Genomic DNA, 25744 nt, shown 5'->3' with positions numbered 1-25744 from the left:
CACAGAAGAGTGTTCCTACAAACATACATGACATCCAAACATGTGCTGGTGTGTATTTGGTAGGTTGAATCTGTTTGATTGAAGGGTAGATCCTATCTCTTGACATCGTACAAAAATACGTCCAGAACAATCACTGAGTAAGTGTTTTGGGGAAAAGGCTGTCAGCAAATATTTATTTCAGCCATAGAGGACAGAATATTTGCTTTGCGCTTCAGTGGTTAACTATGTTTGGGCTGTTCTTTACAGTGGGTATGATTATATGGACAGCAATGATCCCGGTGTGACCTTATTTTAAATTTGATCTATCGTAAATTTGGTGTTGCTAGCAAAGAAGTGTACTCTAAATACTTATGACATACTCTGTTTTGCACATTAATTTATATAAAAATATTAAAAGATATCAGAGAAATTACAAATGAAAGGAAATTGGAAAAACTCTAGTATCAATACCTCCCTTTTCTACCTTTACTAACTATACAGAACTTTTTGTGCTCTGTACAAAGGGCCTTTCTTTCATGCATGCATTCAATGGAGTGGATATGGCAGAGGTGCACACTGAGGTGTTATTGATTTGACAGACTACAGCCCACAGTTTGCGTTTGAAGTTTCTCCATTCTTCTGTCATACTGTGTTGTCTCTTTGCTTCTGTAATAGTCCTTTAACTGTCTAAAGTCATTTTTCATTTGTAGTAAAGAACAAAACACCTGTTTTACAACTGAGATTTTGGTTGTTACATTGAACAGTGGCATAAAAATAGATTTTGAAGTTTGTTCTTTCAATATATTTATTCTTTACATATTATATTTCATCTTCTACTTGGCCCTATCTTACGAAGCCTCTTGTCCCTGCTCTGCACTCTCACAATACATTTGGCCAGCTATTATGAAACACTATTTTCCCTAGCAAAGCTCATTTTCCTCAACCTGCCCCATTCTTTTACCTCCCATTAAAAACCGATCATACTTTGTGGTTTCAGAAAAAAATGTTTGCCTTCATTCATTTGATAACATTGTCTTCCGCTTATTCGAGGTCGAGTAGCGGTGGCAACAGCACACACAGAAGTGAAGCTGAGACTTCCTTCTGTCGAACCACTCGATCCAGCTCTTTTGGGAGGACACACGGTGTTCCCAGTCCAACCAGGAGATATATTCTCCAGAATGTTTAATGGGTTGGCCCCAACCCTACTGTGCACAGTATTAGTGGTGCCCTGGTTTGCCCTTGTGAGATGCCAGATGGAGGACCAAAATTTGTTCGAGGCCCTCCGGAAGTCGTACTCTTGGAACTCCTCCCATGGCCAGGTTTTGCCACTGTGCCCACAAGAGCAATGGGCAACTTGGCACGCCAGTACCCATCAGGTTCCTCCGGAGTCCCACAGGTTAAAAAGGACTGATAGGACTCCTTCTTCACACTTAGGGCTGGTGTCTCCCAGCATGTTCTGGAATTGCTGCCACAAAAGGCAATGACCACCTTATGACACAGCTCTATAGAAGCACTCACCATGTCCCACCTGGCTCCAGAGAGAGCTCCTGGGGTCCCATGTCTGGGTGAAGCAAAATGGAACTCATTGTGCTTATTCATCATAGGAGGTCTTATGCTGGAGCCTAAGCCAGCTGACTTTGGCCAGGGCACGAGGAGAGTGACAACCATTCACACTCACACTCATACTTAGGGGGAATTTAGAGTGTTCAAACAGCCTACCTTGCATGTTTTAGAATGTGGGAGGAAACCAGATACCCCGAGACCATGCAAATTCCACATAGGAGGAGCAACGTGGGATCAAAACCAGGATCCCAGAACTGTGAGGCCGATGCGCTAACAACTCGGCCACCTTATGCAACATTAATTCAATCTTATTTAAAACTTGCTTAGAGGCTCCATAATCCTAGTAAGAGAAATATTAAAACTGCCTAAAGTTGATGGTGCGTTACAGGATGAGCAGGTTGCATGTGTGCACAACTGGAGGTGAAGATTGGCTCTATGGAGTATAAAAAAATGCTCCAAAACTGTTAGTGCAGATTGTCTGCATCTGCAAGATGCGATGTGACAGTTGAGCAGAGCTGTGAGGGTAGAGATGATTTCACAAATGGTAGCCCAAGGGACCAGTGGTTTTTAGGGGGGGGAAGAAGAGGTCATGGAAAAGGGGGTTGGTTGGGCAAGTTGAAGGTTTAGTTTAATTGAACGTTACCAGTCCTTAGCCTCATCAAACGTTTCAATCAATGCATAGCGTTGAATGTAGAGGTCTTCTACTTTGTTGAGACAAACCAGCCACTGCCCACAAGCAAGTGACAGCATTGCCGGGCAGTTTCTTTAGATCCATAATTACCAGTTCATTGCATCTTGAGAAGACACATTCATTTGGCCATGTCAATGTCCAAATTTTAGTAACAAAAAACCTCCGATTTTAATCACCTAAAGTCTGGCTTCTTTTCAGTGTCACTATAACTAAGCTGCATATTATGGTTGGGCTTACCACTGCTAAAAATGTTACTACTTTGGCCTTCATTATTTCAGATAGTTGTCACATAAAACACCTGATACATGAGAATAACAAAGTAAACATCTGTTTGGGGGATGGTATCCTACAATTGACCAATCCAAACTGTATAGTGGCTGTGAAAGTTAGGTAGAATAATCTCTAGCTCACCCAAAATATTAACAAGGTGGAATATCTGCAAAGCTATCTAGACATCCACAAATCTCACTATCACTATTATTATTATCATCATTATTATTCAGTCCCCTGGTGAGACTTAGATACTCTTTATCAGCAAGCAAAGTTTGACTCTACTAGTGTACTGGATCTCAGTATCTTGTACACTGTTGGCCGAAACATTCTGGATACTGTGTTGGCTAAAAACATTAAAAGACAGGCATATACAGTAGCTAGTTGTAGATTAAATTTAGCATCAAACTATCATAAAAATTCTGTCACGTCTTGGTCATTTGTAAATAAAGAACTAAATCCCTACTTGCAGCGCAGAAAAAAATAATAATCATAGCTGTCATACAGCATGAGAATGACAGCGTGCACTCACACACACACACTCACACACAGTGATTGTGTGTGTCAGCAGTAATCCAAGTGTGAAAGAAAATCTGAAAAGCCATTAAACATATTTTAATAGCTCCTCCGATCTCTCACTCAAGCAATACCCATTAATTAAAAAGATATGCCCACGTGAAGCTCAAATGAAATCTCCCTCTCATTCATTCTAAATTGCATCTTTGAGAATGAGTTTTACCCTGCTCAGGCAAAAAAAGACCTTATAATCTAGGCTGCAGACTTTATCATAATTGGATAAGAGTGATTTATGGCAGGTGAGAAGAAGTGATGAGAGGGAACCATACCCCCAGCACACTCTTTCTTTCATTCACACTTGAAGCCAATGCGCAGAGGGAGATCTTAATGAGGCTGATTGACGTTCTCTCTATATCAGGTGGGTTAATTTGCAGTTAAATTGGTAAGATGGGGCAAAATAGATTGGGGTTTTTTCAATGATGTACATCCCTCTACAAACATCATCTTAGTGGGCAAAACGTATTCTGTGCTTGTCATAAACTAGCAATATACGCAATTATAATTTACTAATCGAGGCGCCGGTTAGTCGCTTTCACATACAAATTCTACTGTACAAATGGTTTTTATTTTATTTTTGGAGAGTGTCAAAGGTCTAGTCTGCCTCTTGTCCCATGACAACTAGGATGGATTTACGATGACTCCAAACATATGAGGGGTGGCCAACTATGACATTAGTTTAGATAAACATTTCCTTGAGAAATAATGTCATTTATGTGGCTAGGGATGTGTCTCCATGCATAGATAATAAGCATGTTCCAAAGCATTTCCAATTCTTTTTTTATTCATGTATTATTGCTTTAGTGTGCTATGGCTTTGCTGTTGGAGGGTTGCTGGGGGGCGTGCGCCCATTTCAGGTAAAATGACAGTCCTTTGACTTTCTTCCTGGCGGAAACTCCTTAGGGAGGTCTTGTTGTTGGAACAAAACTTTCCGGCGTACTTTCAGAGCGGAAAGTAAAGGAGGGAGGTTGCTTGCCACTCTGCTGTGGAGCATGCATTTGGGAGTTGAGATAGAGCAGAGCAAGAGAGAACAGCGTTTGCTTAAAAATACCTCTACATGGGAGCTTTTAACTTGTTCACTGCTGTAATGTCTGTACATCTTGGGGATACAGAGAACATCATTAATTCATGCAAACCAATGGAATAAATTGTAACACTTACAACCCATATATTCATCTTTGTGTGGCATAGATAAACTAACAGTTAATATGGGATTACATTTGTAGAGATATTCTTGATAAGTAAACTGTGTTCTAACTTTTCATCATGTCCACTGAAAGAAAACATTAATTTTGATCTCACATTGTGAAAGAAGGTCTAGTTAATGCTGTGGACAGTTGCTTATAAAATGACAATTACCAACTCCAGCCAAGTAGCTAAGTAAAATTTGGGCATTGCCTGGAGCAAAGTCTATTCTCATGTCTCCCGCCAGTGCTTCAACACTTTATATAAAAGAACTTTTCCCAACACACACACAGAATTGTTCTTATATCATATAAAGGTATGTCAACGTAATTCCATTGTGAAATAAAAGTAAAGTTTCATTAATGTTTTACAAGTGCTCAAATGTGGCCGCTCATGGATTTTGTTTTAGAAATGTTGTGCTGATTTTGGAGAACACACTTTAAATAGTTAGCCTACTTATTTCAATCAAAAAAATTCTGTCCACAGGTCACCGTAGTCCACACACTTTATTTATGTAAGTTAAGGATAAATTCCACCACAGACAGATCGGTTACACTTTGCAGGGGAATGGCTGGCAGATCAAATACGAATGCATTTGGACAAACGCGTGTAATTCTACACAGTGTGTTCACCATGTGTTATGAGTGCGGAGCAGCTGTGGTGTTTGTATCAGATACCCATGGCTCCTATTTTTGACAGATGACACAGCAAAAACACAGCAGTGCACAGCACCACTGGTGCCAGCAGAGGTTTTAGTACAGAAGTGGGCAAATTATTCAACAAAGGGCCACTGTCAGTGGAGTTTTTCTCTTCTAACCCATCAAGACAACACCTTTTCACAAATCTGGTTTCTTACAAGTGCAATCAGTGGTGCTATTTTCTGCGTAAACCTCATCGGTTAAACTCTGTTGGTTCGGTTAGAACAAAAACCTGCACCCACAGCGGCCAGTCAGGACTGGTTTGTCCACCCGTGATCTCGTAAGTGCCTACGAAATAGTGCTCCAAAATAACACAATATATATACTATATATAGCCAAAATGATATAAAACATTCTGACATTTTGCATTTTTGTTATTATTGTCATAAATAGACATTTTCCACAATGGATATTTTGCTACAAGATGGCCCCCAAGTTGTGCTGAATTGCTACATTTTGGGATTCTATTCCAGTGGGACTTATTTGTGACTATCCAAAATGTTTCCTATTGCTGTGTTAATGGGAAGGAACATTGCTGAGGAGAATAAACTCTGTTAGGGAAATTGCACTATGCATATATGTCAACATAAATTTTGGTGACCATTGATTGCTGTTTTCAGACAGTGAGTCAGTGGAACTCGGTGTTGACTGTACACATTTTAAATAGTCATATATTCTCCAAAGAGGTTTGCTTGCTCCAAAATGTAGACATAATAAAATATCAGCAAAGTGTGAAAACTAGAGTCATTGCTAAATTGGCAGGCGCATGGAAAAAGGAATCTATGGAATAGCAAGGCTGGATTCGGTCGGCGCCACATACCAGACATCGGACAACTTGAGGCAGATGAGACTCTCGCCTGCATGCTAACATCACTGCTGTGTACCAACATCCCCATGAGTGACACTGCAGCATTGGATAACAAGCCAGCGTGAAGACATGAAAAACATTGGAGCTCGCCAGTAATCTTGACACATTGCCGCTAGAGTTGTGATTTCCCCAACCTTTTGCTTCTTTAGATGTGGTCAATTAATTTAATCATGCTGAGCATCATTAGAAAAATTGCTGATCTTTCTACTTTTATTCCTTTGAGGGACCGTATTTCCACCAGCGCTATGCTTGACACGCTCTCTGTTTGGCAATAGAATATTGTTCAACAGGAATTGATTTGGGAGTAGATCCTCATTATGAAAACCTTTTAATTTTAACTCTCTCGCATTTGTGTTGTTTGTCTTTCTTCTTTAACAGTATACACTCATGCTTCACTTTGACAAGATGGCCACTCTTTGTGAATAACAAAAGCCTAAACATTAAATCACCATGGTGCATATAGGCCTACAAAATTATCTCCCCGAAATACCCTGGTTGTAAGAATAGAATGCAGTATCATAAAGTGCAAGCATGTGTTGTTATTATAACCACACACTTTGCACACCGATGTGATTTATGGAATCACCTCTTCAATTGCTATGTATATATATGCCCGCATAATTACAAGATGCAGCATTTTCTCGTGTACCCCGAGCACATCGAGCAGGCTTATGTACATAATTTATTTACTTTCCGACACATTTTAAATAGAAAGCATCAAACCACAAAGTAACCTTGGAGAATCGTCCAAGTGCTGTTATAGTGCTGTCACATTGCTGTAGAACACAGAGGGAAATCGCAAATTTATCACCTTTGCTCACCCCAAGCATAAGTCGCTGTTAGAGTGCAATGTTTTTATTAACACTATCAATATGAAATATGATAAGCATGAACATGTAATGACTGGTTATTAGGTTTCTTTATGCAGTGCACATCCCCACCACATACACATACATACATATACATATACCAGTGGTGGACCGTCAGGGCCTGCAAGGCCTTCTCTGCTGGCCTAAAAAAATATCTGAATCACAGACTGATGTTAATTGTTTTGTCTATGAATACTTATTAAATAATTCCAGATTGTCTGTCAGCTTCCTCTCATTACTTTTCCCCTGGTTGCGCTTCTTCCAGATGTGTCTTTTCATATTTAAGCATCTAACCAATCACATTTCAGACATTATTTGTTGCCAGGGTCAGAAATCTGCCTAAGGCCTTCACAGTCAGTTCTGCAGGCTCTGCTGCATAAAACAAGCGTCGATAAAACTGTTGCTTTAACCAATCAGATTTCAAAGCCAGGGTCCAATCCCACTAGCTTCGCCAACTATGATTGGCTAGTGATAGCGTGGAATAGACAGAGCTACCAAACTGTATCTGGAGCGAGCTGCACAAGCAAATATATTGTTGTGTTGATTTAATAGCGGTTTTGTCAACCCGCAACGGCTGAAGGAGGAGAAGAAATGGATTTGTTTGCAGATTTACTGTCAAAGCCATTTTCAAGACGGACTTTTCAAGAAAAGCTGGACTTCATTAAGAAAGGTCGGACAACTACACAGCTAGCAAGCCTGTCACAACCGGGAAGGAACATTTTCAGCACCAAATCGAATAAAAACGTATGCCACAAATACGACAGGACAGGCTCAACTTTCAGCATTAGCTTCGATGACGATAGAAAAGAAGGAGGAAAGAAAGGAGAATGGATTTTGTGTACAGGCAAAAAGGATTTTTGGTGAGTAAAATATGGCTATACTCCTAAATAATATTTCAATTGTATGAGGTTATTATTGATGCTTTTTTTATGTGTCGCATCTGTAGCTACAATAGTGGTTTTATAGCCATAAAATAGTTTTTGAGGGTTGGATTGATTCTGACAGTTGAAGGCGTCGCTAGGAAATCACGGACCGCCACGGACATATACATATACACACACATTTTTGTACAACAGTAAATTGAATAATTGATTCTATTTAATAATTCAATTTTCTAAATCTTAGTGACTTTCTTTTCATTTGTCCTTGCTCTGCATCTCATTCAGATAATCAATATCCCTTCTGCTCAGTATTCCATCCAACAGTATCTGATAGAAAATGTATGAACCACAAATTTGTGAAGCTAGTGGAATTGGACCCTGGCTTCAACTTCTAGGTCACCAGACAGGATATAAAAATGAATATTTCTTTGGGCTTCAACAGTCATCACTCAAATTTATGTGGACATCATCCCAATAAATGGCTGAAGGACTGACTGACTATGATGTCCCAAGGTGCAGTGTGAAGCAATTGTTAGAGGAGTGTTGATACGTATAAACATCGTTGTTTTTGGCATTCCTTTCAATTTCTGTCTTTTTAGTCATATCACAGTCAAACAAAATTTGTTAGTCTTCACCTAGTTTTCTTCAATAAAGTTTAAGTCGATGAATCGATTTTCATATGTAAAAAAATCACAAGGTTTCGTCTAAAAAAGGATTTCCAACATGCAGGATATAAATTGAAAGACCAGTTTCTAAATTTGAGGCTTTTGTATCCATCATACACTGTTTTTCATGAAGTAACACAGATTTGCATTAATTTATCTTTTAGTGCTACTTTGATAATCACCAATATTAGGGAATTTTTAATTGGCAATGGTTAGTATATAGTCGGTCTGAAGTGGAGAGTGAGATTGAATATAGAGACTGCATGTGAAACAAATATTAGCATCTGGAAGAATTGGCAAAATATCCTGTGATCAGCTGATTACCATAGTGATGAGAAGCTTCAAAAGGGAGCATATTCTTCTTCTGGGGCTGAGCTCTGAGTTATAGGTTAGGAGCTGCAGTCTTTGCTGTCTCTGTGGGCCTGTTCTTTCTCAGCAGCAGGAATATGGGACACACCAATGTTGATTAGAATGAAGAGATAAGGGGGTAAAGTAAGCTTGTTTCTTTTTAGATAGAAAAAGCCGATAGTGTTTTTGACTGAGCTCATTATTTAAACCCGGATATGTTTGGGCTGTTTAAGGACCATTCAAAAGAAAGAGGGCAGTCAATAAAGAAAAGAGGTTGATAAGGGCCCTCCATAATATAGATTTCAGATTGGCAATGAGATGAGTCCTAAGCTTTGGGGGGAGTACGTCTTGATTAGATATCAGGAGCAGTCATTTCCCTTCCATCGGCATGAAAAAACTTCTATATTCTTTTACTTACTAGAAATGAATCAGGGGTGATCATGTTCCTCTGAAACGTGTTGACACCTTGCTTCTCAAGGTGTTTACTTAAAGGGGTCAAGGTAATATGGTAATCGGTATTGGTATACTTTTATTGCACTCCCCCAAAATTAATATTTGTCACTAAGCATGCATGGTGGAGAAAAGGGACGGCAGGGTATCGTGATAACTCAACGAACCGAAGGGAGATTTGGATTCTGACAGTCTTTTTTTGTGGTTTCAGGCACAACTCTGTGTCTCTCTTTTGGACACTGCTACCTAGCATTGAGGCACTGCAGTAATTGGGGTGGATTTCTCTCTAATGTGTGTAGAAGGGAAAGGGATGTAAGATGTGAGAGTGTACCTGGAAATAACTACAGACTATGTGTCAACAGCAGCTGCAACATGCGGCTCAGATATTGAGATAACAAGCATACACGATTGGATGATGTGGCCACATGGCCAATCTCTGCATAGATGTTCCCTCGATTAGAAAGAGAAGGAAGGGGGGAATCGGGAGGATTGAGAGAGACCGTGGGGGAGAATGAGAGCCAGAACAGAGACGAGGATAAATACATGCACCAATTTGGGTGGGATTCTCCCACAATTTAAAGAAATTTCTAGCATCCCCCAAATAGAGACGATGTCTCGCATTTTTATCAAGATGTGGTTGTTTTGAATTTGCACAAATAAAAGGCAGGAGCAGAGCCCTCTCTGTCTCAGCTGTCAGACAGAAACGGGGCGAGCATTGTTGCAAATGTGTGTGTAGATATCAGCCTTTGCCTTTTGTGTGCGCTTGTTTTGTGCAAGGTGAGGAGCCAATCAACAGAATTTCCATTGGTGGAGAAGTAAGGCTCAAACCAACACACCAAAAAATTAGCATACAACTTGTATTCAGCAATGCCAAGGTCAAGGTTTGAAATATGAAGAAATACAAAAAGGATTAAACACCACTATTAGTATTTATGAGGATTTCACCTTTTTGACTTTATGCAAATAGTAGTAGGCATGAGAGGCATTTCTGCAAAATACTCCAATGGTTTATGATTTATCTCAATGTTGCCACTTTAACTGCTTAGTGTGTCACTTCTTTTTACCATTATTGAATATATCATTTCTAACAGTACAGCCAGTTAATAGTTAGTTGTTGTGTGAAAAGACACCACAGAAGCAAATGATCAGGTAAAAGTGAATAAAACAAGAATTTACATAGTATATTAGTGCTCCCCGTGCAAGGCCGTTTATTTACATAGTATATTAGTGCTCCCCGTGCAAGGCCGTGTCACATGAATTGATGGGGATGAAGGATAGACAGCAACGTCAGGGTTTCTGTAGGTAGGAGCCAAAAGCAAGGGTGGCTGTCGGTCAAAGAGAAATAAGTGTCTGTCTACCAGTCAATCATTTTACTGGCTCACCAAACACTCCAGGCCAGAGGTTAGAAGTGAAATTGCTGTGTGTGGGTGTAACCTATTTACATTAGCTGCATGTGAAGTCATGGGACTACACAGATATTTGACATCATCATGGGCCTATTTCCATGCTGTCCTCCTCTGTTGTCAAGCATAACACCATTGCATTGCCCTTCAGCAATAGCCCTATTTTAATGGTTTCTCTGGCATTAAAAATTAATACAAAGAGGCCAATTCTAAATCAAAAGCATACATGAGTAGTTGACTTTTGGCTTAGTCATCCATAGGTGTCAATGTGACTGGGAGCAATTGTTTGTCTGTATGTGGAATTGATTGGAAATGAGTTCCTTTGTGTGCACCATGACTTGCTTAATGCCATATGCAATAAGTTTGAGTATCCCGATGAGGATAAGTAGTGTAGAAAATGATGAGAATGATTAATAATTAATATTAGATCTTGTGTTATTATTGCTGTATATCACTGGAGGGAATAAACACTCCTCTGCCCTGACACAAGCATGCGTGTTGTTTGGCTTATGAAAGACTCGCATCTAACAGTAATATCATTGAATCAATGCTGCCATCTACTGTTTTGTTGTGCTGATATATGTTGAAGTTGATATGTGACTAGTCATGAAACCATATTCATCACTGTAGCATTTTAAAAAGTCAGAACTTAAAGTAGTGGTGATAAAGCATATGCAAATTGTTATGCTTATTATGTAGTATACAAAGACACGAAGTATTCAAATGGATTAATTATATGTAAGTACTTGTGCTTTCTATGCATTTTCAGTGGATTCCACAACACCTATGGAACAGTTTTACGTACCCAAGCGGCAACTTTCAACACACAAACAGCAGCATTGTTTTAATAAATACAAACTACTTAATTACAATCTAATCACTACAGGATAGAAGCCAAAAAATATTATAAAGTGAGTCATTTTTTTCCACAGGGGCTTCAAGAATATAAAATTGATAATATATAATAATGTATTCAATTTACAACTCCTTCTTTCTTGAACCTATTCTCGCCCAAATATTAGTGCAGTCCCTGAAGTGTAAAAGAGAAAATGATAACACTGAAAAGATTAATAGAATTTGTAGAGACAACACCAAAGCCCATCTAATTATGGTGGAATAAGCTAAGCCTAACATGCCACTTGTTTGACCTTCACAATGATTGCTGTGATACACACCAGGAGCACTTGCTCCCAAGCGCAAAAATCTGCCAACATATTCAAAGGGCCGAGTGGAGGGGGAAACTCTATCACTGTGCAACAGCCAAGTCGTCAAAGTAATTGGAAATGAAAATTATGAGACTATCGGCAATAGTCCTCATGTAATACATGGTGTATTTTTGTGAAACATATACTGTAATTAATACACATACCTATATGGGATGCTTAAATCTTATTATGACCACTCGATGGTGTAGTGGTTCTTCCGCCTGACTTTGGTGCGGGGAGTCTGGGTTTGATTCCTACTCGGTGGCAGTATATCTCTCTGTGTGTGCCCTACAACTGACTATCGGCCATTCTAGGGCGTAGTTTGCCTTTCGCCCGAAAACAGTTGGATTAGGCTCCAGCAACCCCTGCAACCCTTTCAAGGATGGGTAGTATGGAAGATAAATTAATGAATAAATGTTATTAGTGTCCTCACTTTTTCAGGGTTCAAAAGTGGCACACTACTATTTCATTTATCCATTTTCAGGCTATGCCCTGAACTGGTCGCCAGCTAGACGATGACAAAAAAAGTGCAATGCAGTTTGATAAATCCTGTCACTCTGACGAAACTTCTCTCACGACTGTATGTGTGATCAATACAACAAAAACTTTTTCATTGCTTTTAAGAATGAATAATTCTCATTAATTACTATTGATAGAACTGGTATAATAAAACTCCACTTTCCTATGCCAATTGGCAGTATATGCTTAGAAAAAAAATCAAACTAAAACTACAGTACAATTAACCCCGCGAAGTCTTAACAGATTTTCAAACAAATTGTTTTATATTAAATATATGTATTTGTATTTATGTGGCTATTAGTGAGGCTGGCTTAAATTTTCAGAATTTGCAGTTGAAATGTTGCATATCCGACGTATATTACAACGTAACATATTTTTAAAATTTGTTGAAAAAAAAGAGCAATTTTGATTATATATATCACGTTTGGGTTGAGAGCTCTGACTCAAAATGGCGGGGAAACGACGACGTTCATCCCACTACACTCATAGCGCGCATTAGACATCTAGCCATCTATACACATGATATCTTAACATGCATCGATAAACGCCATTGAAACCCGGCGTAACAGGCTTAGTTTCGTTTTTATAAAAGGTTTTGAAACACATAACATCCGTTTGCATTTCCCAGAGAAAGGCCGGATTGAGAAGATACCATGGGGTTTGAAGACGAAGCCGATCGGACGCTTTTCATTAGGTGTTTGGATGCACGAGTCACGGAGGAGCTTTTATTCGAGTTGTTTTTACAGGTGATGTGTTTTGGGGATCTAGATTTGCTAGTAGGTTCAGAGTGCTAGCTGGCTAGCACAACAACAGTCGATAGAAAGCCTCTTAACGCTGTAGCCATTTCCCTTTCAAAGCTAAAATATATATAAATATAAGAACAATCCGCACAATCCAAAACAATATGTAGTTGAATCTGATCAGAAATGCATGCCAGGAACGACATTAATGAACCTCTCTCAGCAGGCAGGACCGCTCATCAAAACCAAAATTCCAAAAGACGCCGATGGCCAACGGAAAACATTTGGTTTTGCCGTGTACAAACACGAGGAATCGGTGCCGTATGCCATACAACTCCTAAACGGGACGTCGGTGTTTGGTAGAGCGATCCATGTGCAATTCCGTTCAGGTATGTTACGTTTGCGTATACAGTATGCCGTTTACTTTACCACGCTTAATATTCGTAATGGAATTATTCACACAATCATTCAGCCACCAACTAACATTTTTTTTACGTATTACTAAAAATTGTACTCCCAACCACAATATAAAACTGCACAACTGCATGCATTCAATGTAAAACCATGTACCAATACTTCCAAATAAATGCATGAAATTAATTAAGTGCTTAACAAATTTTCCCCATTCTCAATATTTTACCACTACACTAAATCGATAAACACTTGCTTTTTAAATGCTAGGTACAGAAGAAAATGTAATGATTTTCAATTTACCTTAGGGTTCCAGAGCCTCCAATGTGCAATGTTATGGTTTTACCTGCGTAACCGTGACAGTACTAAACCAATAAACTATCATTTCGTACACAGGGAAATCCTTCATTTCTACATTAAGTAACCATCTAAATGTGTTGAATCAGTTCTGCAACCATGTTGCTCAACGTAATCTTTTTGCAAGCGTTATGTAATTAAGACTTTTTCAAAAATAATGAATTGTGCTGTTTATAAATGCAACATTTTTTTTTCTATATCCCTTATTAGGCAGCAACCACAGCAACAGTCAAGGGCAGTCGAATCATATTACTCCTAGTCCCCATGGCTTGAGGTGAGACCATACTTGAAGTGGTTTAGTAAAGCCACCACCAATAGTCACTTTTTTATGTATGGTTGATTTTGATCATGTTCATTTTCCAGGATGTCATCCCATTTTGTGTCCTCTCCATACATTCCTCCAACTCACCCGCTGGGGTGGTAACTGGAACCATGCCGAGAGGAGTGGTAACCATGGTTACCATGATAATAGGTGGCAACGCTACTGACACAAGGCAAAGAGACTCATTTATGATTATGTGGATAATATCTAGTGTATGCTCAGGTTGTTTTCTACACGAACTGAAAATATTTCTTAACTTTGTTTACTTAAAACATTTTTAACTTGTACTTATTGTTAACATTTTACAAATTGAGCATCTTTTCAATAACATACATTTGATTAGGATGGCAGAAAATTTGATGATTCTGCCTTTTTTTCTGGTTTTGTAATTAACAAATAATTTTAAATGGTGCTCAAAGTAGTTGTATGATGTCAGGTAATTTGGGGAGGGGAAAAAAATTGCACCAGCATTGCTTAAGATACAACTATTTTTTTAATGTTGATTTGTAACACACAAAGTACTGATGTTTTAAGACTTTCATGTTTATAAACATTCTTTGACTAAATGTTTGTGTCCTTCTTTTAATCCCTGAACAAACTATTGTATACAGAGGGGTTAGATGGAAAGCTTGGCCTTGTGTGCACCTATAAATGTCCCACTGTGTAACTAATATTCTTGTGCTAAGGTTTAGGAAGTAATCTACAGGTGGCGCCACACGTATTCTTTCAATGAAACCAATTACCACAGTAAATGTATCCCAACCACATGATCAGCTCCCTCATGCGACCTTTCTATTAAGGATATTTTCAAGGCATCATGTGAATTTGTCACCCTCTGCTCACAGTGACATACAATTACATGGAGGTTTTTCTTGTTACCCTAATGTGGACCTGGACCCAGCTATTCCTGGACAATCCTCCTGGAATAGGAGATGATTTGATCCACAACATCTCACGTTGCTATTGTTGCATCCCTGCCCAGGTGTCTTGGCAACAAAGTGATGATCACATCTCCTAACCACCAATACTCAGGTCCTAATCTAGCCTTCCGAAAGTGCTTAAAGTTGCCGAGTTGTAGGAGTAAAGGTGTATTTACACCCTTCGGTGCTCTAATTAATTCTATCCTCGACACGGAGTAAGGCGGAAGGCCTTTATTGTTATTATGACATGTGGTGGTATCACTGCTTTAATTACTTGATCTGGCTGGCGTCTCCTGAGCTGTAGCAGCCAGATTAGACAGCCTGCAAGCTTCTGAATCCACTTAAACTCGACTGACCCACGTCCTACCCTTAGCAACCAGCCTCTATCAAAACATGACTTAATTATTATAATTACTGTAGTTCCTTAAAACTGCAGGGAAATTATATACACAATGAACATATCTCCTTAGCTAAACACTAGTAAAATCAGTTGTCTTGAGACCTAATCATTTGCATCGAGGTTATCTGCTGTTATTTTTTGTTGTTGCAACATTGAATTGTACTGCATTTCTGAATTATTAGATTCGCCCAAAAATTTAATCTAGTAGTTTGTCGTGTTTTATTTCCGTATCAGGTTGTGTTGGAGTCATGAAGCGCCAACAATTGGGGTCATTGAGGGCCTCTAGTATGATTATTGACAAAAAAATTATATGGTTAATAATAAATACCAAATTATTCATGTGAAAATCTTTATAAAAAAACGACAATGCTCATATATTCATAATTTGAAAGTAAATAATGGTCGATATAATTCGCTACGATTAAAAAAAATACTAATCGGCTGCCACTGACGTCCAATCCTAAATTGGCTAAATAATGCAAGATATACACTTGAAGTGGGCCCACATTTTTTTAAATTAAACAAAAAACGAAGTAATTGTAATATGAGATTTTTAGAGCAGTTTCACATTTTAATTTGGAAAAAAAATGTAATTATACTGAAATGTCAGGAGATTGGCTTTAGTCGGAAAAATCCATTAGAAGAGGGCGGGTGCAGATGGAGGTAGTAGTGAGAAATAGAGCGAGCGAGCGAGAGAGATAGAGCGCGCGCGCTATGCGTCGGTTTATATAGAAGTGGATGTGCGTGTGTTCAGGTCTCAGTTAGCTCATTTCCAACGAATCGTTTTTACACATGATGAAACTAGCCCAAATAGTTGCGTAGCGTGCAAGTGGTCTTGTCCACCTCCCTGCAAAACAAAACCTTCTTGCATTTTGCTTTTGACCCCTTCCCAACCAGGGAGCCATCATGCACTGTCAAGCCGAGGTGAGGCTCTCGTCTCCCGGCCAGCTGAAGGCTGCCAGACGGCGCTACAAGACCTTCATGATTGACGAGATCCTATCCAAAGAGGCTTGTGATTATTTTGAAAAGTTTTCCCTGTACTCCGTATGCCCGTCGCTCATCGTCCGACCGAAGCCTCTTCATTCGTGTTCGGGTAAGAGAATTATTTAATATTTTAGTATCACCTGCTTCTTTATAGAAAACAAAGAGTTGACGGCAATAAGCGCGCAGCCACTTTTGAAGCATGATTTCACGCACTGGGACAATTTCAATGTCTAGTTCATATTATTCAGATTAAACTCTAACACAAGATAGATGACGTTTTGTTTGTCTTTTTAACATTTAGCGTGCATTACTGTGCCAGCGGACTAATTAATACTCCTATTTTACTTGGTCAATTACAGTAAACCCAATTGTTATTATTGAATATAATTGATGTTCTCAATGCGTCTATATTGCCAAATAGACACACTTGTGGAGGTAACAAATCACGACAGTGAAGTGTTAAGTATGAACATCCCTTGTGCTTAAAGGCTTCTGGTGTATATATTTTCATTTGTACATTATTATTACGGAATGACAACATGCAATTTAGTTAAGATTTATAAAGATATTTTCTCACTGACATTTTCCATTTTAATGAAGCCTTTAGTTCATTAAAACGATCTACAAACAGAAGTTTCTATATGTATAAAATGCACTATATTATCAACCATAAAACAAACTGTCAAATATTTTATTCTAAAAAAATAACATTACCCATTTATTTAGTTTATGTTAGCTACAGTACCTGCCTCCATGTCTAAATTAATAACTCATTTTAATTCGACAGATCGATAGATAGAACGAATGAAAAATGGAATATTAATTTACGTCAACGCATCAACTGTTTGGGATTCTCAATTGCTTCTGGTGTCAACGATTACGGGCCTCTTCAGTAACCATTAAAGATAATTGCTCCAAAGTCTGCAATAATAATCAGCACAACTTGTCGACAGTGGTGATTGGTGGTGGTGGTGGTGGGGGGGGATACAAAAATAGGAAGAGTGATCCCATCTTCCCTGTGATATGATGTATGCGGGAGGGCACTATGGCTGGCAGCACACCGATCTGATGGATAGAGTAACCTGCTTCGGGGTATTGGAACATGGTTCCCACTTATTTGGAGCTGCAGGGTGTGGGGTGTGAGATACACTATATTCTCCAACATCTATTGCCCTCAGTGCTTGATATAGAAGCACTCAGCCTGATGTGGGTCTCATCAGTGGAAGTCATCACTTATGGATAGAAGGGTGCCATGGCCCATTACTCCCAGCAGATGCCGCAGACGGACACATTGCAGAAGAAAGTGTCATTACAAAATGATAACTAGTAAATGTTGCTTTTCATTGTTCATCTGTTGCCATCCCACTTCTTCAACCCACTATTAACATAAAAAATGCGGAAGAAATGCATTTTAAACAACATGTCAGCATGGAATATGTTGCGTTGACTTTTGTCTTTTGTCTATGAGATTTAACATTCACTCTAGTATAAACTCACTTAACGGAAGGGTGAGAAATGTAATCAGAACTAGAAATGTGTTAGTTCTTGTGTGCGTGTGCGTGTGCGTGTGCGTTTATGTGCAGGTTTTTGTTCAGGCTAAGAGTATAAATCCAAGCTTGCAAAAGAGTTTTTATCCCTAAATCTGTCAGACAATAAAGCGTCCCATTAAATGAAATCCCATTTAGCATAATGCTGCCTTGTTAGGCTCGATTTCACCCATGTCAACATACACAGACAAGTATGCACATGCACACAAATACACTCTTTTCAGTTAAGATTAACTTTGAGGAGCAAGCCATTCCCACAGAACTAACAAGTAACAAGGACATTTCATACATTTGAGACAATTGTGTTTCACTTATTCAATAACAACTAACCTTTGCACAACAAATGAAACAACAATTCATTCAACTGCATTTCAGTCATGTCCTGAACCGCTTATCCTCACAAGGGTCATGTGTGTGTGTGTGTGAGTGAGGAGTACACTTGAAGACAATTTAAACATTTTACCTACCTTGCATTTTTGGAATGTGGGAGGAACCACAGTATGACGAGAAAACCAATGCAGAACTTGCCGACTCCGTGCAGGAAAGTCAGACCTTGAAAAAAGGTAAAAATAAAATAAAATTTAAAAATAAGTTTTAGCATATGCAAAAAGTCAAATGAAAAATAAAAGTACTAATGGTGACACTAAACTGGTTACAGAAAAATAAAAATATCATTTGTTGTACATATGCAAACCTATTGAAAAAATAAATACAAAAATTGTATTTAGAAATAATTAAAACACTATTTTATCATCACTACACCACACTAAATTTTGTATGTTTAACCCTTCTGCTCTGAACTCATATTTACAAATCTAATATTTCCCTGCAGTCCTAATAAAACAATGAAGTAATACATTGTACGGACATGCTTTTAAATGAAGGGCACACTTCTAGGTGGTTTCGTTTGAATTACACAAAAATATAAATTTATCCATAGAACAGTGTGATCTCTTGAGTATAAAAGTTTTTTTTAATCAAATATTAATTCCAAGGAAAATAGTTTAAAATATAAAACACAGGACTAAACATTTTGCACAATTTTCCACTTATTTCTTACAAAAGTCAGTCAAGAAGTTCATACGTGTCCAATGGAGGGAATGCTGCTAGTGTCTGCAATAAAAAAAGGAAATTGAACGTCTTGATCTATTTTTAGCCGTAATGGTTACCGTAAGCATTTCTTACATAGCGACCTTGATTATCAAGCGTATCTGTTGCACTTGTGCTCTTTGCAGTTCCTTAAACAGTTTATTTGTAGCCTATTGACAGGACGTGGCCCTTGTCAACAGTGTGTCAGATGTAAGCTCATGTGAGACTGCCTTGCTTTCAATGGAAAGTCACTGTTGACGCTAACATTCTCCTCTTTTGCTCTTTCTTGGTGTCTCTCATTCACAAGTCAAGCTCCTTGCTGACAAGTCATCTTTTCTTTTCCTCCCCCAAAAATCCATTCTCACTTGTGCCATTCATCAGTGGTAGTAAGTACTACAGCTTATAATGGTTGCTATTAGGTATAATACGTGCCAGTGGAGGTGATTATAGTAAGGAACACATTGTGATAAAATGTAACTAGTAGTTGTGCAGTGAAATACAGAAAAGGTCATGTCTAGGCCTGTTGTAACCGCAGCAATGTCTTGACGGAGTATTAGAATGACCTCAGCGCCTACCTTAACATGATGTCATTGTCAGCTACAGGCAATGTCTCCTCGTGTTTACAGTATATGTGTAAATCTTTATTTGAATGCATGTACAGGTACGAAGTAAGCAGGTGTTTGTATACTGCAAGTGCTTACATGGAGCATGTATGCTCTATTGACAACTTACATTTTTTAAAAATAATTATTTTCTCTTTGTTGTAATTTATGTCTGTGCTGATTACAGTGATTAGGTATATTCTTTGGCCTCATTTCATTGAAAGACTACAGATTCTCATTTTTCTGCAAAGTAATGCTATTTTTCATCAGATTTGTCGTGTGTAAGTGGAACACCAATACTAGGGTTAGATTCCAGATTAGATGCCAGATTCAAAGTTACTTTGTTAGCTCATTGGGGAATTTACATTCAACATCCATAATATTACAAACAATTGTGTGCATGTATGAATATAATCCATCCAGTTTTCAGTGGTGAGATGGGGCCGATCCTGGCTAAGTTTAGGCAAGAGGCAGGTTATATCATGAATCTTAAACCTTTCAACTTTGAGTCAGATATTTAAAAAAACATTGCCTGTGTGCTTACACATCTAATCTCGACAATCTATACATTAATGCCACCAGAATTGCGTTCAATAGTCATAATGTTTGAAATTGGAAGATCACTGTTATTTTTGAGGCCAGGAAAATATTACCGGCAAGTTCTGCATGTGTGGCATTGACTTTCATTGACCCACCACATCCATTCAGCTAAACCTCTTGCCCCTCTGTTTCTAGACAAGTATTACTTTTTATTGATTCTGGCTTCTTGCTCTTTCTGTGTGCTCTGAAAGAGCGTTTAACTGTGTGTACATGCATGACCGCATACATATTATTATTTTTTCTATCAAACAGTGGTCGACTTGTTTTGCAGAGCTTTATTGGAGATGAATCAGAATTTCCACGCACATCATTCTGTCACCTGTTCTGATTTAACATTTCCTGCAAAATAATTATTCATGTTGAGGGTCGAGGGATATGGTGTAAAACACAAGACTGCGTCATCTGGGTCAATGCCCTTTACAAAAGTGAGGTCAAGAGTAAAACACTTTTCACAGAAAATGCCGGGCAAATATTAATTGAGCCATTAAACATAGTCGATAAAAAGATAAGAGCTTCTTTAAAACTTACTGTGACCCTGCACTCATCTGTTGCCTGACTGTTTATTACGGTTGTTATATGTGACTTACATTGTGTGTGTGTATGTGTGTGTGATCGTTTCAGGATCCTCTTCACTACGTGCCTACCCACTCCTCTCGGTCATCACACGGCAGCCTTCTAACCACCCAGCCCACCTCCCACATACACCTCCATCTCCTGGCGGAGTGTCACCCCACCTCCCCCTGCTGTCACCACAGCATTGCCGAGGCTCTGAGCCGTCACCTATCCAAACCCCCCTCAGTATTAGCAGCGACTCGGAGACAGAGCGCGGCACCCCCCGTCTGAAGAAGCCTCGGCGGAGTCGCACTATTTTTACAGAGCTGCAGCTAATGGGCCTCGAGAAGAAGTTCCAGAAGCAGAAGTACCTGTCCACACCTGACAGGTTAGTGTAGTTGATAATAGAATAGGCTATTGCTCATACACTTGTACAATTCTTCAAGTCCGAGTCACAGCCTGTTGTTAGTGTTACTTCAAGTCTGTGTTGACGTTTACTGTTAAACTGTTGCAATACACGAAGGATAAACAGTGTTTTTCTACACATTTATAAAATGATGTAATTTCAACAAAAGTTTGCTTTCTGAAGGCTTAACTTTTGTTTTCACATCGATAATCCTTCCTGATATATATATATATATATATATATATATATATATATATATATATATATATATATATATATATATATATATATAATTTTTCAGATGGGGCTAATCAGAATAAAGGATTACTATCTATGCAATGGCAGACTTGCAATACATGTGTGCATGTAGCTAATTCTTAAATTCATAATAATTAACATGCCACACAAACACAGCTAAAGAGGAAAAAAAAAAGACTATGCACAACTTAAGCATCACTCAAGAATGACATTTTGATACACTGCATAACTGGCATAGAGAACATTTCTAAAGTATTACACTTGCACATACACAGAACTTCACAAAGCCACAAACGCAATTATCAAGCGGCGGTTAAGCTAACGTCGTAAATTTTTATATCTCCCGTGGGGATCGTCTCGTGTAATGTGAATTTTGGCCAAGTATTACCTCAGTATGCTAGTTCAAACAAGAATAATGTTTTCACCCCCCTGCTTTTAATGGTAAAATAAAGATGAAGAAGGTGGAAAAAAGCAACAAAGCCACATTCATAAAAAGGGGACGGCAGCCAATGCAAGTAAATGTATTTAAAAAAATATATATATAATAAATCTCTCCATCACGTGCAGGTGTATAGACTAGACCAAGGGTGTCAAACTCGGGTTGGTTCGCGTGCCACATAAACGTCAACTTGATTTCATGCGGGCAGGACCATTTTAGATATAATATTTAGATTTTTTTTAAATAAATGGATTAAAAGAACTGGATTAAAAGCCCTGAATATTTAGTTTTTTATAGATCTAAAACAATGTTTATTTTAGCTTTTTTAAAATATATTTTTAGATTTTACAAAATCATTTTTGAACTAAAAACACAGAAAAAATTAAAAAATTACAATTATTGATTTAAAAGGGGAAAAAAAAATCAGGAAATTTAATATACATCTATACTCTTCATTTTAATTTGATCCTAAAACAGAAAGTCGGCACTCATGATTTACTTTCCCGGGCCACACAAAATGATGCGGCGGGCGAGATGTGGCCCCCGGGCCGCAACTTTGACACATGTGGACTAGACACTTGACACAATAAAGTGACATGAGCACTATCAAGTTTTTCACCCCTTCTAGTTCTCTATATTGGATTTGTTTTGGTATATTATATGTACATTCCTGTAAACATAGATGCTTGAACATCATCTTTGACAAACGTGAGCATTTTTTTTTTACAGATCATATGTAATTAAGATTATTATTTAAGAGTATTTAAGTGGAAAATCCCAAAAAGTAAGATTAAATATCTCTCTCTTTGTATCTTGGCTTGGCCAGAGGTGTTGGAAGAGTCATTATGTCTCCTCTCCTCTTGAAACACATTGCCAACGGCGTAACAGCTCAGTCTTCAAACCCACATTTGTGTACGCATGACTGGACCAAAATCTGGTTTTAACAATAATATTGCATTCCAATGCTGGTATAAAGATTAATTGAGCATATAATCGGAAAACTTTCAGGAGACGTTTGAAATGCTCCACTCAGCACACCTTTCTAGAGACTGAGCCATATTTTACAGAAATATGCATACTGCTCTATTGTATAGAACAAAAATACATTCCATTTTGGTCCCCCAGTTTTCCCCAATCATGCCAAATTTTATATATATCGTGATATGGTATACCAATGGTTGAAGCGGTAAGAAATTGTGTATTTTTTTTCATTTGAAAATCTACATTGTATCGTAAAATAGACCAACGGTTTTATTTTTAAACAATAATGATTTCTTTCTTTTGTGATCTCTGCGTTTCATCATCATGAGCATTATAGCAACGACAATAATTCTTTTAGGTTACACCCAAGAATAAATGGTTATATTCAGCACTCTAATAAATGGCAATAACAGATGAAACGTTACATGCTCCCAGTGTTACACAAATTACAATATTGCTATATATTATCTTTAAAGAAAATAATCGTGATGATTTTTTCTTTTATTCATGTATTTATTTTTTCCCCATTTAGGCTAGACTTGGCACAGTCTCTTGGCCTCACACAGCTTCAGGTGAAGACATGGTACCAAAACAGGCGCATGAAGTGGAAGAAGATGGTAAAGAAAATTACAATGTACATGCAACACTATTGTAGGGAGTTGGTTCAAATATAATTCCAGCCCTTAAAATGGAAAAAACAGCTTCTGCCCCTGTTCAGTTTAAATCAATATCCATGATCATACATATTACTTTTGGTTCACATGCCGTTACAAGATTTTAAAAAAAGACTTAATACAAATAATCAAAGAGCCTACAATTGGTTTGTAGCATTTCTCAACATTTTCTCTATAGATTTGAGTTCAATTCCAGATTATATGACATTTTATGCATTCAATTTAAGAAGTTTTACTATGTTTTCCATAGTTTTTAATGTGTTAAGCCGACAGGTTGAAATAATTAAGAAGCACCTCAGGGTGCCGGGTCAGAGGTGTACGCTATGTGTGAGTGATGATAGGGACAAAAGTGAGCAAACACTTTGTCTGAGAAAACACTTTGTCAAATAGGGTGAGGTCAACAAGTGAGATTGTTAACTCCCAAGACAAATGGGAGTAAAATGAGTATTCAGCACTCAACTGTCCTAATGACTGTATTGCATCCTGTCTGACTACGAGACCATTCAATATACAAACAATCTAAATAGATTATGTGTGTATTTGTAGGTCCTGAAAGGAGGTCAGGAGGCACCAACCAAGCCTAAGGGCAGACCCAAGAAAAACTCAATTCCTACAACCGAAGAAATAGAAGCCGAGGAACGGCGACTGAAGCAGGAGGAAGAGGAGCAGCTAAGAGATATGAAGGGAAACTCTTTTCCTGCTAAGAAAGAAGAAATGGTAGCTCATCTGGATCTAGAAGCTCTAAACTCTTTGCAGATCGCCACTCCACAATGTCAGAGTGCAGCAAAAGTGGAGGACGGCGCAAAGAAGGCACTGCCTCTCCTATTACCCTCAGAGACTCATGCAGAGACCTAAGCAACAAGAACACCACCAAAGACTATTCCCAAATGCCAAAGCCTGAAAAAAAAAAATCGGCTCAGACATTGGTGTACTTTCACAGGAGCGAAAAATAATTATAGGGGTTAAAATACACTAAACACATGAAATATAATAAAATATGTATATACTAAAGTAAAATGCACACACTTGTTTATGCAGAGCGCTTATCGGATACCAAAGTCAACCCAAAATGTGGCAACTGCGGCACAACTTGCAACTTAGCCATTTTTTTCATTTATCGTGCTCCTTTGAGGTTGATTTTAAGAAGCCAATGTTGACATCTGGGCCAAGCTCAGAAGGTATGCCACCAGGGAAGAGGATGTAAAAGTCATTTGAATGATACTTTTTCTTCAAACACAGTATGTGCCCTCACATAGGCCAATTAAACCTTTGCGATAATACTAATATTTATTAGCGAATGAAATGATTTTATGTTTATGTTCTGCCAAGCTGCCTCTCATGTCACCTTTGCCAAAATGTTAGGTTTTTGCCTAACTGTGCTGCACAGTATATAATATTTGACTGCCATCATAGCAAATGCTCCAGTGCCTTGTTGATCTCAGAGGGATGCAAATATATATTTTAGTTACCTAATTTCAAATGTGTCATTTGAGTTCTTCTAGAAAGCATATTTGTTAAAGGTTTTACCTGCAAATACTGTAGAAATGTGCAAATTATAAAACACATGGTCCTTTTGATATATATACATACAACAGTATTTTAACTGCTGTTTGAAATCTGTATTAAAGAAATAGTTTGTATTTCTCACGTTGTAGCTCTCTCTATGATCTTTTGCTTTTCTTACAGTGTCAGGACAGCTCCTCTTTCTGCCTCAAAAGCCATTAGAAACTTTTAAGCTGTCAGAGATTCTCCAAAGAAATAAATCACAGCTTCTTGCCAAAAACTCACAGCAACATTTAAAATGTCAGACATTTTCAGCCTGCAGGCTTTTTAACTGCCTGTGACCGACTTTGCTTCAAAGCTTTACTTTTCTGCCTTGCAAGCTTTTTCTGTACCTTGGATGGACATGAATCCAACATGTTAATTCTATTGTTTAATATTAAAAATGCAGTATTTTTCTGATGTAAATGTTGCCTGTTTCCTGAGCTCATTTTCCATATTTCAGGTTTGTGTGTTTATATATTAAAATGCGCTTAATGGATACCATTTCAAATGCCTATGCTATTATTGTGGCTGCTTTGAGTTTTCTCAAATTAAATTTTCTTTTTACACTTGGACCTATTAAAGCAACACTAAAATTGAATTGATTTTTGTCTTAAATTTTCTTTGATTGTTCCATATAGCTTGCACTGGACTGTATAAAAAGAGCAAGCTAGATAGAGAGAGAGAGAGAGACGGTATAAATATATTTCCATAGCAAATAATCTTCCATTTGCAGCAATTAAAGCATTATAG

At 38.1% G+C, this 25744-nt stretch overlaps 2 protein-coding genes across 2 annotated transcripts; both read left to right on the top strand.

The window, feature by feature from the left end:
• The first annotated feature begins 12708 nt into the window (after window positions 1-12708).
• rbm7 (RNA binding motif protein 7) lies at window positions 12709-14563 on the top strand. Its single transcript, XM_077611608.1, has 4 exons — window positions 12709-12913; window positions 13134-13296; window positions 13886-13949; window positions 14039-14563. Exons 1-4 carry the CDS (start codon window positions 12821-12823, stop codon window positions 14097-14099), a joined length of 381 nt encoding a protein of 126 aa, XP_077467734.1. The 5' UTR covers window positions 12709-12820; the 3' UTR covers window positions 14100-14563.
• A 1493-nt stretch (window positions 14564-16056) lies between these two features.
• On the top strand, window positions 16057-25495 carry barx2 (BARX homeobox 2). Its single transcript, XM_077612277.1, has 4 exons — window positions 16057-16410; window positions 20761-21079; window positions 23308-23392; window positions 23996-25495. Exons 1-4 carry the CDS (start codon window positions 16224-16226, stop codon window positions 24302-24304), a joined length of 900 nt encoding a protein of 299 aa, XP_077468403.1. The 5' UTR covers window positions 16057-16223; the 3' UTR covers window positions 24305-25495.
• Window positions 25496-25744: the final 249 nt, after the last annotated feature.

This window comes from Stigmatopora argus, chromosome 10, assembly GCF_051989625.1.
Source record: "Stigmatopora argus isolate UIUO_Sarg chromosome 10, RoL_Sarg_1.0, whole genome shotgun sequence".
In the NCBI taxonomy this organism is placed as follows: domain Eukaryota; kingdom Metazoa; phylum Chordata; class Actinopteri; order Syngnathiformes; family Syngnathidae; genus Stigmatopora; species Stigmatopora argus.
This window is presented reverse-complemented; position numbering and strand designations above follow the sequence as displayed.

What these genes read in the sequence shown, in the direction of transcription:
- rbm7 (XM_077611608.1), top strand. Translation starts at nt 12,821, where the DNA reads ATGGGGTTTGAAGACGAAGCCGATCGGACGCTTTTCATTAGGTGTTTG. An exon ending in CCATGTGCAATTCCGTTCAG is followed by an intron (nt 13,297 to 13,885) that starts GTATGTTACGTT and finishes ATCCCTTATTAG; the next exon opens with GCAGCAACCACAGCAACAGT. An exon ending in CCTAGTCCCCATGGCTTGAG is followed by an intron (nt 13,950 to 14,038) that starts GTGAGACCATAC and finishes TTCATTTTCCAG; the next exon opens with GATGTCATCCCATTTTGTGT.
- barx2 (XM_077612277.1), top strand. Translation starts at nt 16,224, where the DNA reads ATGCACTGTCAAGCCGAGGTGAGGCTCTCGTCTCCCGGCCAGCTGAAG. An exon ending in GCCTCTTCATTCGTGTTCGG is followed by an intron (nt 16,411 to 20,760) that starts GTAAGAGAATTA and finishes TGATCGTTTCAG; the next exon opens with GATCCTCTTCACTACGTGCC. An exon ending in TACCTGTCCACACCTGACAG is followed by an intron (nt 21,080 to 23,307) that starts GTTAGTGTAGTT and finishes TTCCCCATTTAG; the next exon opens with GCTAGACTTGGCACAGTCTC.